This window comes from Oryctolagus cuniculus, chromosome 8, assembly GCF_051225735.1.
Source record: "Oryctolagus cuniculus isolate XC-2025 breed Fujian yellow rabbit chromosome 8, ASM5122573v1, whole genome shotgun sequence".
In the NCBI taxonomy this organism is placed as follows: Eukaryota; Metazoa; Chordata; class Mammalia; order Lagomorpha; family Leporidae; genus Oryctolagus; species Oryctolagus cuniculus.
Genome location: NC_142874.1, coordinates 119,821,245 through 119,835,073, shown reverse-complemented (window position 1 = coordinate 119,835,073; position 13,829 = coordinate 119,821,245). Strand labels below are relative to the sequence as shown.

Sequence of the window (13,829 nt, the reverse complement as noted above, 5' to 3'; positions counted from 1 at the left end):
CCTGAGAAAGCAGTAGAAGATAGCCCAGGTCCTTGGGCCCCTGCACCTGCATGGGAAGACCAGGAGGAAGCTCCTGGCTCCTTGCTTTAGATTGGAGCAGCTCCAGCTGTTGTGGCCAATTGGAGAGTGTACCAGCAGATGGAAGACCTCTCTATACTTCTCTGTGTTAACTTTCCAATAAATTAATCTTTAAAAAACAAAAAGAATCTAAGTAACTTGGACTATAAAGTTACCCAAATAACTTCACTATTTAGAAATTTAACTTAATGCTGCAAATGATTTTATACAATTACCTTCCATGTGAACCTTCTAGAGTTTATCAAAAAACTATTTCATAACTTTAAATTGATTGTTCATTTATCCAGTTAATTTTAAATAATTTAGAACTCTGGCTTCAAATTGATCAGAAGTCTGCTACTTTTCACCAAACTGAAAGTGATGCAACAGCTTTATCAAAACTCCCAGAGATCAGTTAATTTGGTAACTAACAGAAGGCTAGAGAGCAGGAATTTAGCCTACAAGAGACTCCTACACCTTAAATCAGAGCACCTGCATTCCATTTCCAGCTCTCACTACTGACTCCATCTTCCTGCTAATGCAGACCCTGGAAGGAAGCAGTGATGCCTCAAGTAATGGGTTCCTGTCCCCTACATAGGTGGAGACCTAGACTGATTTCCAGGCTCCTGGTTCAAGCCCTGCCCCAGGCACTGAGGGTATCTTGGGGGTGGGGGTGGGGGAACCAGTGGCTATGAGCTCTCAAATTTTTTTTAAAAATTTTAAAGTGCAGGTATTGGGCACAGCAGTTAAGAGGCTACTCTGGACACCTACCCCATATAGCAGTGCCTGGGCTCAAGTTCCAGCTCCGCTTCTGTTTCCAGCTTCCTAGTGAGTACCTGCTTGAGTAGCAGGTGATGGATGGCTCAAGCACTTGGGTCCCTTCCACCTATGTGAGAGACCTAGATTAAGTTCCTGGCTCTTGAGTGCATTTAAAGCATGAACCATTGGATGGAAGAATGCTGTCTCAATCTCTCTCCCTTTCAAATAAAAGGATTTTTAAAAACACTATGCTAGTAATCTTCCCATCAATGTTTAAACCTGGGTCTGCATATATTTTACTCATTATTTGGTAATGCTAAAAACAGACTTGTAATCCTAAAGCATGTTAGACATGATCCCTAAGTCAAGATAGCCAGTTATTTCATTATTTAGGAATTCTTTACTGAAAAAAATTTATTTGAAAGGCAGAACAGTGAGTGATACCTTCCATCTGCTGGTTCACTCCCCAAATGGTTGCAATTGCTAGAGCTGGGCCAGGTCAAAACCAGGAGCCAGGAACTCCATCCAGGTTGCCTCCATGAACGGCAGAAGCCCATGCACTTGAGACATCACCTTCCGTCTCCCAAGTGCATTAGCAGAAAGCTGGCTTGGAAACAGAATTGCTGGGACTTGTACTGGCACTCTGACATGGGAAACTGGTGTTGTGACAGCTTAACCTGCTGCACAATGCCAGCCCTCATTCAGAAATTACTTAACAAAAATGATTTTATACAATTACTTCCTACTTCCTATGTAAATCTACCAAAATCTACCACAAAAAGAAACTGTTCACTTTATCCAGTAATCTTAAATAACTTAGAACTCTAGCTCCAAACTGATCAAAACACAGAATGCCATTAACAAATCAAGGGTCTTTACTGATCTGTAAAATATAAATTAAGATGAGCAAGTTGATCTAACTTAAAGGGAAAAACTTCAAACCACTATCTAATTTTTCATTCACCTGCTGCAAAGCACAGCTGAAATGAAGAATCTTGAGTGGCTAAAATTTTCCAATACTTTATATCATATAAATTTCCTGGAACAATTATTAATTTGATCTTTAAAATCTGGGACTAGTTTCAACAGTGTGGGATATACATTTTATCCTAAAAATGTTTTTCCAATCTTACCTCCTGAAGAAAAGTTTTTTCTGGTCAGTCCCCAACACACACTTGTAGAGGCGGATATAGAAATCTTACACAGTGCTATGAATAGATCACCAGGAAAGTTCATCTATATCTTCTCTACTGAGAAGTTTCAGGTTCTGAAACTGCATATGCCTTAAGCCTTTATTTTTCATTTGAAACATAACTAAATGATCACTCCTCTTTTAATAATCGTGTAGAGCTTGATAAATTTGCTCCAATTTCTGAACTTGGGTAATATCCATAATTTCAGATAATCTCAATTTTCTCATCCTTTTCTTCTGATATGTGTAGTAATCCTTGAGAGAGCTAAGATTTAAGGAAAAAGTGTTCAGCAGATTGTCTCACTTTTCTTTTCTTACTGCTTTTCAAATTCTTAACTTGCATACCATGTTCAATTGTTAAGGTTTTACTCTTTCATACACCAAATCTCACAAATAATAATACGCGGTTTCTTTTAGAACAGTTCTTATTTTTACTGAGGTTGTATGAAATGCAACCAGAATATTTGGGAACAATAAAAACTACAGATTAAATTAGGGACATAGATAAATGCTGCAGACATCAGTAGTTTATTGTTTGTTTAGTCCAAACACATTCAAAATGGAAACTCAAAGAATATTCTCCACCTGAAACAAACTAGATTCTACTAGCATATAATGCTTAACACATTACAGCAATAAAGATGGTAATCCACTGTCTTCTATACCTACTAAAGCCAAGATGGTAAAGCCAATTTGGTTGCAATAGTGTCATAAGGATAGAATATTACCATCAAAAAATAAAATAAAATCAGCAAATAACAATAATGGTAGATGAATATTTTTACTCTGTTTCACGAAAAAGGGGACAAAATGTTAAAAGTCCACAGTACTGCAGGTGAACAATCACCATGTAAACTTCTCCATATGATGTTTTAAATTTTATTCATGGTATGTAAAGACTGAAGCTGAATGGCTCTTTGCTCTAATTTTCTATTACACTTAACAACTGTCATTACTTTTGGTGCCAAAACAGTTTTCACGGGGGACAGGGCAATATTTTGGACTGGAAATTATACATACACACACACACACACACTATACATATATATACATCCACATCTGTGTGTATGTATATATACATATATGTAAAATGAGGAGGAAAAAATAGTAGAGGAAAAATATGGTTGGTGGAGGAAGGGATGGTTGGGGGAGAGAGACCCAACACTGACGAAAAATAGCCACTTATTTAAAAGAAGTTTGAATAAAGGCGTCAAAACTTCAACGTAATTTTCTGGTTAAGAACTTCAAGTACTATACATCAGAAAGTGTAAAACTGTTAAATCAACAAATAAAAAAAATCTTAAGCCCCCCCAAAATGGAAACTATGAAAATCTGTGTCCCTAAAATAAATGCAATAGTGCAAGTCTTTTCCTCCAACATGGAAGACCTCATTCAAAGGGGAAAAAAAAGGACAGAATTTTACTCATATTGCCCAGTATATGTAAAACAAAACATGTTCATCATTTGCTAGTTTACTAAATAGCAAACAGTTGCATAATTCAGAACCAATTTGTTACTATGTCAAGTGCATTTTTTTTGTTTTTTTTTTTTTTGTTTTGTTTTTTTTTACTAAGATAGAATGGAGAAGTCTTCCATGCTAACAAGCAGCTTTAAGTGGTCACAATTATTTACCCCACTTCTTGCCTGAAACATCAGAAACTGATATGTACTGATTGCTCCAAGCATAACATTAGATAACCTTTGCCATAGCTGTGGTTTACTGGAACTTCCCATACAGACAGACAATACTCCAGCAGCTACAAACTCTGCTCACAGAATTGTTTAGAGATTCATGTAAAAATAAAAGATGTCATCCCAGACTTAAATTCAGGAGCCATTCGGGTGCTGACATCAGTTCAAGAAATTGTGCAAAATGAATGACAGTTCCCTGCCCCCCAAATAGAAAATGCAAACACTTAAGAGCTGCTGTTCTTTCCCCCCGAAAATTGCAGTATCCTCACTTCAGGTGTACTTGCCATTTATGGAATCTAACCACTTTTAAAATGCCACTAAAAGTACATCAAACTGATAGACTTTTCTAAGCATTCAAGTGATTTCAACGGTCACACTGAAGGTAAGAGAAACGTCAACTATAGACTTACTCAAATAATTAACTTCCTCCTCCCTCCCTCCCAAACACACAAGACTCCCTCCCACAGAGAGCAAAGTTGTTAACTGAAAAACAAGATAAATAATATGCTAGTCCATTTTACTGATTTTAAAGATACTGCAATTTTTATATACTTCAATGATTTTTCAACATTTCGCAGCTGTTTGGCTTTGCAGCACAGCAATTCATACACTATACTGTACAAAATTACCAGCAAGACTGGAATGATGTATTAATAGAAGGCACCATCATGCTTATTACATTACCAGAGAACAAAAATACAGTAAAGACAATTTTCACTGTACACAGTTTAAAGAAAGGAAAAGGGGGAGGAGGAGTGTGTTGAGCAGCCAACCATCCCTGTACTGAAGAGGGGCAGGTAGAAAAAACCTTAGATGTGGAGCTACTAAATCTGGTCTAATATTTAAGACCATAACATTTGAAGTTCTGATTTTTGTTATTTAGTTCGTAACTAAATGATTTCCTTCTGGAATATACTTGTAGTCTTGTTAAGGTTTATGTGTACTCACGCTGGTCACAGCAAGCAGACAAAATGCCCTCATCATTTCACAAACTATTCTCTACTGGAAAAGAAGAAAGATATTTTTTCCCTGTTGCCTCCTGTTGCAGATTTCAATGTTAATAAGTTCAGAGTACCCATTAGTGCATTTTGATGAGTGCATAACAAGTTTCTGTTGGTTTGTATTTTTGGGGGGAAGCCAAGAAAAAAGGCAAGATTCTCCATTTGCACAAATTGCACTATTTGTGTTTCCAACATTAATAGGCAGAAACAGTAACACTTAAACAAAATGTGCAGCAGAGGATTTTTTTTTGACTCAAAGGACCTGAATTCAGTGGGCATGTCCTTTTAAGTTCATTTTGTTGTAGACAGTTTAAGATATGGTCATTTCTCAGTCCTTAATTCTCCAAGTCTAGATTTATAAATTAACAATGTGAATCCTGTTGTGAAATTGGGGAAATAATGTCCACCTCAATTTAAATGATAACCAAAAGATGCTTTGCACATCAAAGAAATGATCAAAAAGGCTGTGTCACATTCCAAAGCCAAAAAAATTAACAAGAATGCAAACACGATGAATAATGTACCACTGTCAAGCCTTTGCCAACAGTGGAGCTTCAGCGGCGCTGTCCTGTGAAGCGGCCTTCCATTTGCCCGGTTCCTCTTCCAGAGCCAAGTTTCTGTGCCATGCCACCTCTTGGAGGAGGTCCTCTTCCATCACGGTCACGCATCATTCCACCACCCACTATTCCACGTGGACCACCAGGACCTCGATCGTTGCGCCTAATATCTCTGCGATCATCACCACCACCTCTGGTTTCTCGTTCTCTTGCAGCTCTTGTTTTCTTCTCTTCCACATTTAAACGTACTTCCCCTCGAAACATAATTGGCTTTAAGAGGGGAGAAAAATATTTACATGGGCAAGTTATATACATCAACAGAAATATATTATCTTGTATAGAAAAGTTAGAAACTTCTCAGAAATAGGATAGCATTCAAGAAATTCTTACTATGTTAACTTTCCAATCTTCATCAGAGCAAGTACTGAAATTTACAATGACCTATACTGTTGAATTTAAAACCTTCTAATGAATATTAACTGCATAAATACTATTTCAGAATGAGCTAATTTCAGCTTTACTAACAAGATTTTCTACAAGTATAAAATATCAGAGTATCATATACAAAATAAATAATAATAAAGTATTGAATTACACCCCTTAAATCACTTACTTTTGCAATTAAGATTCTCTGAACGGGTTCAGAGTCATCAAAAACCACAAAACCAAAATTTGGAAGCTTTCCCCCAACACCTTTGGTATTGATGCGAAGTTCCACAACGTTTCCAAAACCTGTGAAAATATACATTACATGAGCATTAAATATTTTAACAGTATTTTGAGGGCTTTAATTGTTCAGGATGTATAACTTTAATCTTGATCCATTTAAAAGTAAAATTTGCAAACTGCTTTACCTAGAGACAGCTAAGATACAGTCATCCATGCAGTTCATTGCCTAAGACACCAACAGGTGAACTGGCTGTATTACCTTTCTTCATCTTTATAAGGACAGTTACCTGCATAGTTTTGGAAAATCTTAATTTTGAGTTGTATTTGCCAAATAAGTTCTATCTCCCAAGTTAAGACCCATTCAGCTGTTTCTCCTAACCTCTACTAAGTTAGAAATATCTGAAACACCTACTACCTCTGATCAATTATGGTAAGACTAGTAATTGGACACAAAATAGAAAGCTAAACAATCAAAGTAATTAGATGTTTGGCCTAGCAGTTAATATGTCTCATAACAGAGTGGGTTAAACTCTGAGCTCTGGCTCCCAGTTCTAGTTTTCCACTAGTGTAGACCCTGGCAGGTGGCAAGTATTGGCTCAAATGGCTGGGTCTCTGACATCCTCATGAGAGATTTGGATTGATTCCCCAACTCCTTGCTCTAGATCAGCCTGGCCATTGAAGACATCTGGGGGAATGAACCAGTGGATGGTATCTCTCTGCCAACCTGTCTCTCAAATATATAAAATTTTAAAAGTAGTAAATATAAACTGGTTATATTATAAAAGTGTTTTATATAGGTTCTGCTTATTTAAAACAATTTTCAAAAAATTGAAATTTTAATTTAGAAGTAAAATAAACCACTTACTCATGAAGAATTCTTTCAGCTCATTTTCATCAATGTCATGCGGTAAGTTACCAACAAAAAGTTGATGACTGTCTGGATAGCGAATTATTCTACGGTTGTCAGAGTCATTCTGTTCCATATCTCCCCTGCCTGAGAACAGGAATTAAAGTTTACAATGTCATAAAAAAACTAGTTCAAAGCAATAAATGTAAAAACCACTTAATACTGATATTCCTGTTTTAGTTTAGTAAAATCAAGTTGAGCTCCTTGCAAAGAGAAAAGAAGTTATCTCTTATTAGTAGGTTAGTTAGAGAATAACATGACACTAACCTGTAAAGTGAGGGTACTGACTAGACAACTAAAGTCTCTTCTTCCATGTATTACTGATTTGATTACACAAGTCAAATATTAGTACTGCATGTATTCTTCTTTAAGCAAACTATTGCCATTATCCAGGAACCAATACATTTCATATACTGAGATTTTCTTATATTTGCTTAGTCTTTTTGAATTCATAAAATAAATGTTTGGTTGTATGACATTATAGCCAAGTCAGTAAATTTTCATAGCAGTAGTATCTCACTTACATATCTTTCATATATATTAGGCTACTCTACCATAAATAATTTTATTTGATACTCCAATTACACAATGAACACAGTGAGGCATTTAGACACATATGATGAGAAAAATTTATATAATTTAATGGCACAAGAGAAGCTCAGAATTTAAGGGAGCCGATCAACATCATTTACTTAATCAGGAGCAAAGCTAGGACAAACCCCCAGCAACTGTGACTTTTGTTTTAGTAACAGATCACTTATTTTACTTTTTTTATTTTTGAATAACAGGCTGAGTTTGATGAATACTATCTCCCACCTCCTCCCAAAGGCAAGCTAAGAAGTACTACATATTAGCTAACAATGTAAACAAGTCAAAAATCATGGCAACTTACTTAATACCTAAGACAATCAAAATAAGAAGAATCAGGGTGTGCTTAGTGTTTATCTGTGAAGAGATAAGAGTGCTAAGTAAGAGAGTTAGGTTATTGGCAGCTCGGTTTAGAATTTTTAAAAACCAGTGACAATAACCACATAAAACTTGTCTGTCTTCACACCTTCAAAATACAGGTCTCCATAGAAAATCAACCAATCCTCCCCTGGAAAGTTGGTTTTTCTGCTCTAGACTGCATTTCAGCAGGTTACTCACATCTTTAATGGAATCTGATATTACAAAGATCCATGGATAAAACACACGCGTTTTTAAAGGTCATTCTTCTCCAACTTTCCAAGTACTAAATAGTAATGGCTATAAAGCGGCTGACTCACCTGGTCTTGGTCCTCTAGGAGGGAAACCAGGTCGTTCCCTAGGTCGTTGTTCGCGCACACGAGGTGGCTGAGATTGAACTTCCGGTTTAGCTTCAACTCTTGGCTAAAATGTAAGGGAAAAGACACACTATAAAGCAATACTTCTACTGGAGAAAAACCAATGTAAGCAACTAGAAACAAATCACTAGCAAGCATGTAATATGTACAATATCTTTAACACAATGTCTTTATGTATGTGGAAAATAAGTTTTGATGTTCTGTACCAATCTAGGACTGTAGAGTAATTTTTCTCTTCCCATTCAAGGCTGTGTAACTCACAATAAGCTGCTCTTAACAATCACATTGTTTTCAAAGTTATACCAACATCAGAACAGTATAAAAGGTACTATTACAAAAAAAAAATCACAAAAATGCAGGATGAGCCACTTTATGTAAATACATAAACAAAAGTAAAAGCCATCTTTGTCAAAGACAAAAATATCTAGTTTGCTGCCATTCTAAATGTTCAGTGCCAGATACTAGCTCCTACAACCCCGCTCCATTATCTCAAAATCAGTATTTTAATGGTTTAAAGCATTCAATTCCAGCTTTCTCTAGCACCCAGAAAGGGCACCTTTAGTTTTAAATGCACATAATAAAACATGACAAGAACTTCTGGGAATTTGTATGCAGCAAGTCAAGTACTCAGGGAAGTCCTTTAGATTCCTACTGTTCTTCCTTAGAAGAAAAACATGCATTCATTTAAATTTCTCCCTCAAGTAAATGTTCCTAACTATATCTTGGGGTAGGAGTGAGGGGGTAACTGGACATTTTAAGATGCCTTCCATAATTTCTGTATAAATTAAATATTCCATAGTGTAAATAATTTATTAAATATATTAAAGCAACTGTTTTAAATTTTTTTTTAAATCCACATTTGCGATTACCCTTCCCCTTAATATTACAGCATTTTCAGTAGTCCCAACCTATTCAGGCCATCTACTGCCCAGATATTTATGGCCCAAGGAAGAGAAAAAACATATGAACCATCAAAGAATACTGAAAACACTCAGCAGACATGGAGAACATCTACTCTAATCAGAAAGCTAGTAATTTCAGTCTTGTCTTTATAGATGATCATCTTGGGGCCTTGCAAGTCAAAGGGTAGCTCAAATTCTTTAATCATTTATGTGACTGGATATTATAATTTGCAAGACAAATTCTAATATAAAAATTATGCTTCTTTTAATGACGATTTGTTAATTATTTCAGCCACTGTTAATTAAAAGGTATATTAAAACTCCTACACTAGCGGTTTTCAACAGATCTGCTTGGCCTTCCCAAGTTGTTTTCCTCCATGAAGATGTTCCAATTCCCACAAGATGAAATTGCTTCTCGTGTTCTGGAATTCCATTAGTTAAAAAATAAGAATTTTAACCCTCTTATTTTCATTATATATATATTGTTTATTCCAATAAGGATCATGTCTAATTTCATATTTTTACTTCTCCCAAAGAACCAAGCAGTATTTTAAGCACAGATGTTCAGTAACTGTTTGTTCACTTACAATTAAAATTAAGTTATATTTCTAGTTCTCTGACCCAAAATATGTAGAATATTCTGTATCTGACAAGGAGATGCAATAACACCCCAAGACCACTGCTATCTATATTTAGGTTTCAATCCCATATAATAATTTGACCTAAAATGTGATGCCTGAAAAAGGCAATTATTTAGAAATTTCACTAAGGGAATGTAAACACACATTATATTTCAGTTTGAATATTAAACAGAATCAAAGGAGAGATATTCTGTTCAAAGTTTAATGAGGCTAGTATACAACCAGAAGTAAAAGCAGCATAAATGTCCCTTGTATTTAAAAAAAAATTTTTTTTCAGTACAAAGTCTCATCCAATCCAAAGTTTATCAAACAACTTGATGCCCTGGCTTTGATTGATTTAAATTAATTTTTTTTAAAATTGCCAAATAAAACTATAAGTAACCAACAAAAACAACAAAAAAAGGTCTTATTCTTAAAGGTTTTAAAAACAGATGAATTTAAATAATTTCTAACATCTTACAAATAATTCAAACCATTGATCAATCAGGGAAACTGACTTCAGATACTTGATGTCAGTGCATGTAAAATGTAAGACCAAAAAACTAACAATGTACCTTTCAATAACCAATGATCATATGTCAACTAAGCCAGCTGTGCACTTACAATCTTTCAGGCCTGATTTTCATGATTAAATTAGTTGTTCCAAACAGACAGAATGGCTACTATGCCACCTACTATTATTAGGGCCTTAAAATTAGTTCCCTGTAACCAGAACATGTGAAAACATAAGAAATCCCAAAAATGAAGGTCAACAGAATATGAAATTAAAATGAACCATCAAATCAAGTCAATAAAAGCAGATGTAACCACAACTGATAAACAAACTTTTCAATTAAACATAAGCTATTTAGATGAACTAGTTAATTTCCAATTTACCAAGAAAAAAAAACTTACCTACTTCTAAATTAATGCCTACCAATATCCTAGAATTAGATTTACTTTTATCAGTAATCTTGTTACATATGTATGAAATAAAAATGCTACATAAAAGTAACAAAACAAAATTGAAGTGCTATTAAAAGAAGTGGAAAACAGGAATCCACTTTAGATATAGCAGCATAAAGAGAGATCAGAAAGTTCTTTTAAACTTTAAAACTTTCAACACTTTAGTAAAAATTGTTTTAAGGGAGCAGGAATGGAAAATACAACCTAGTTTCCTACAATTTGAAAAATAGCTTAAAGGTCACAGCTTATAATTACTTGGGATGCATAACTTTTCCTGAACAACAGACTAGAATCTGATTTAGGCAATCCTTAATACAGATATCTGCATTATCCTCCAACAAGGAGCTAAAGAAGGCAGAAGTTTGCATGATTCACCCAGGGAGTCTGGTATCCAACTCTCTGAATTTAAAGCCTATTCCATAGCTGTCTTGACCATGGGTGAGTGACTCTAGACTCAATCTTCCTCTCTCTAAAATGATAAAAACAGTACCCACGCTCCTCAAAGGTTGGTTGTGAGGGTTCAAATGAGAATGAATATAAAATGCTTAGGCACAATGCCTCGTAAACATTAAAGGCATAGTAAGCACTAACTTTTAACTATTTAAAATAAATGTAGTCAACTCTCTAACAATCCTAAGATTCCAAATTGAAATCTGGTAAGAAATGAAGGTTTCAGAAGAAAAGCCGCAAGTCATTTATGAGGTCTTCATATGGGGTGAAAAGCACAAACAATACTGGACAAACTGATTTTCTTCATTAAGACAGAACCCTGTTTTATGACTGAAAAGTAACCATCATTTCCTGAATAACTGGGAAATAAAAAAACAGACACACACACAAAAACATGTATAATGGACTGTGTATTCTATTATGTTGCTGGTAATAATGTATACTACAAAGTGGCTAATAAGCACTAGTTATTTAAAAAAAAAAACTCAGTTTTGACTGTTAGAGCATATAGAAGATGTTTAACCACTTAAAGTGTAAATTTTCTAGTGAAATGAAGTTTAACTCAAATGTAAGGGAAAAGAATTGGACACCCGGTAGCTGTACCTAAAAACTTAATTAGAATTTAGTTAACCCTCAACTGTACCTAACAATATATTAGATGGCCATTGTCTTATTTTCACATTTTTTGAAAGTTCTGAAATGGATAAGATGACAAACAGACAAAAAGCAGAATACTGGAATGATCAGTTAATGTGAACACTACAGTCATAAGTTGGTACAGGCTTCAATTAAATGGTGTGAACCGCTTACAGAGAGAGCTGAGGCAGTGTATTTTCTTTTAAAGCTTCCATTTAAAAAAAAAAAAAAAGATTCTTTAAAATGCCACATTAGTTTGTGCCTTTCCAATTTCTTACCTAAGATAATTTTTGTAAATAAAATTTAGAACTTTTAAAAAAAGGAATATGTTTTGCTACTCTAAGAAGCCTTTTAAATAACAATATTATATACTGATAAAACCAACTTAATCTGTATTCACACACCCAAACCCCAAATACCACCTATGTAGATGATGAATGGAGATTCAGCATTTAAAGTGGGTGCACTGACATTTAATACAATTTTTGTATATTTAATTCATAATTTGATTCATTAAAAAAAAAGTATAAAAAAATAAGCAGTTGGCAATGTAACAAGGATACAATCCAATGTGTTCACAGATTGGTTACCTGTGAGACTGGTGCTTTAACATGGGGTGGAATTCCAGAGGAAGAAACAGTACCACTAGGAGGCAGGTTTTTACTGGTCACTGAAGCCCAGGAGAAAGCCTGCAGGAAATGCAACAAACCTAGACTACTAATCATGGAAAACCACCAACATTCCTATAGGGAAACTTCCAAATATATATTTTCTTTTCATTTCTAAACTATTGCTCTATATTGGAGGATTCCTAGAAGAAAGGCACACACACACATGCCAGTCTATGTGCCTGCTTTCAAAATCTCATTATGCAAGATTTATGACTCTTGTTTTGACTGAGCTATTAAATAAATCCACAAGCAAGTGCCTACATACTCTAAATAGATGAGCAAGTGGCAAACAAAACCACTAACAACATGCTGAAATATATAAGCCTAGCAGAACCAATTTCTTTGTTCTTTTGGGGAAAGACAGGGTGTGTGATGGTGTTAAGGGGAGAGGGGAAAGATAGGAAAGAAGAGAGTACTAGCTGGAAACTTAAACAGACATTAACAAATTGAACATGGAAATCTCCTCTCACTACCCAAAAATACTTTAACCTACTTTACAGAAGATAAAAGAAGTTTTAGGTAAGCTTACATGATACACTATGGGTGTCACTCATCTTTCCAAGATTTAATTGGTATAAGTAAGGAAATTGATCTCATTTAAGCTACAAACAAGTAAACAAGTATCTTTTAATTACAGACCAATTTTTCTTTTTCTGGTAGTTGGGATATTCCATGACTCCTGGTGCTTCTGTGCTTAGAGAATTTAATAGAGAATCAAACAGCAACTAATAGCCTCGTACATGGACCCAAAAAATTGCATGTAAGTTATCAAACCTTGCATACAAAGATTAATCTTAAGTTATAAAATTCACAATTAGTGGTAATTTTTTAGGGAGAAAATTAAATTTTCCTCAGTATAACAAAGACCTCACAGCTTCTTTCATTACATAAAAAAAGCAGAATACTGTATTAAATAATTTAACACATGCTTCATTACTGATACCAACTGTAAAAGTGATGGCAAAGGTCTGAAGTTTCTCTGATCTAACCTTTGGTGGCTCTTGTGGCAGAGAAACAGGTTCCGCAGGGGGAGGAGTAGTAGATTTCTCCTCTAATTCTTCTAAATTCTTCTCTTCCACCTGTGGTTTCAGCTCCTCAGTCTTCGTTTCCGATTCTGGCTCTGGCTCAGGCTCATGAGAAGATTCTTCTAAAGGCTCCTCTATGCCATTACTGCAATAAAATATTTAGTTCTCCTTTCAGTATGAGTAAAATGATCAGTGCAAATAAGATGAAATTCAATTCCTTTTCAATCTCATGGACACAATTAATATAAAACATTCATTTGTAAGGACTTTTTCCAAAAAAATTCCAATAAAAATCAGAAGGCAGAAAAGAGCAGTATTCATAAACAGTTCTATTCACAAGCAATTCTTTTAATGACACCACTTGAAAACTAGACTACTGAGAAAGTTTTCTTCATGTTAACTG

General features: G+C 34.9%; 1 protein-coding gene across 18 annotated transcripts in view; it reads right to left on the bottom strand.

Moving 5' to 3' along the window:
• Positions 1-2,517: 2,517 nt before the first annotated feature.
• Positions 2,518-13,829, bottom strand: part of G3BP2 (G3BP stress granule assembly factor 2) — a 77,690-nt gene continuing 66,378 nt past the window's right edge. For 9 of the 18 annotated variants that reach the window (XM_051819681.3, XM_051819683.3, XM_070048007.2 and 6 more), the window contains 6 exons: positions 13,391-13,571; positions 12,321-12,419; positions 8,100-8,202; positions 6,793-6,921; positions 5,872-5,990; positions 2,518-5,528 (listed from right to left, as the gene is read on the bottom strand). In XM_051819681.3, the coding sequence (XP_051675641.1) occupies positions 5,256-5,528; positions 5,872-5,990; positions 6,793-6,921; positions 8,100-8,202; positions 12,321-12,419; positions 13,391-13,571 (904 nt within the window). In that variant the 3' untranslated portion in view covers positions 2,518-5,255. The remainder of the gene's footprint in view (positions 5,529-5,871; positions 5,991-6,792; positions 6,922-8,099; positions 8,203-12,320; positions 12,420-13,390; positions 13,572-13,829) is intronic. The other 9 variants (XM_070048013.2, XM_070048011.2, XM_070048014.2 and 6 more) reach the window with 1 other exon arrangement.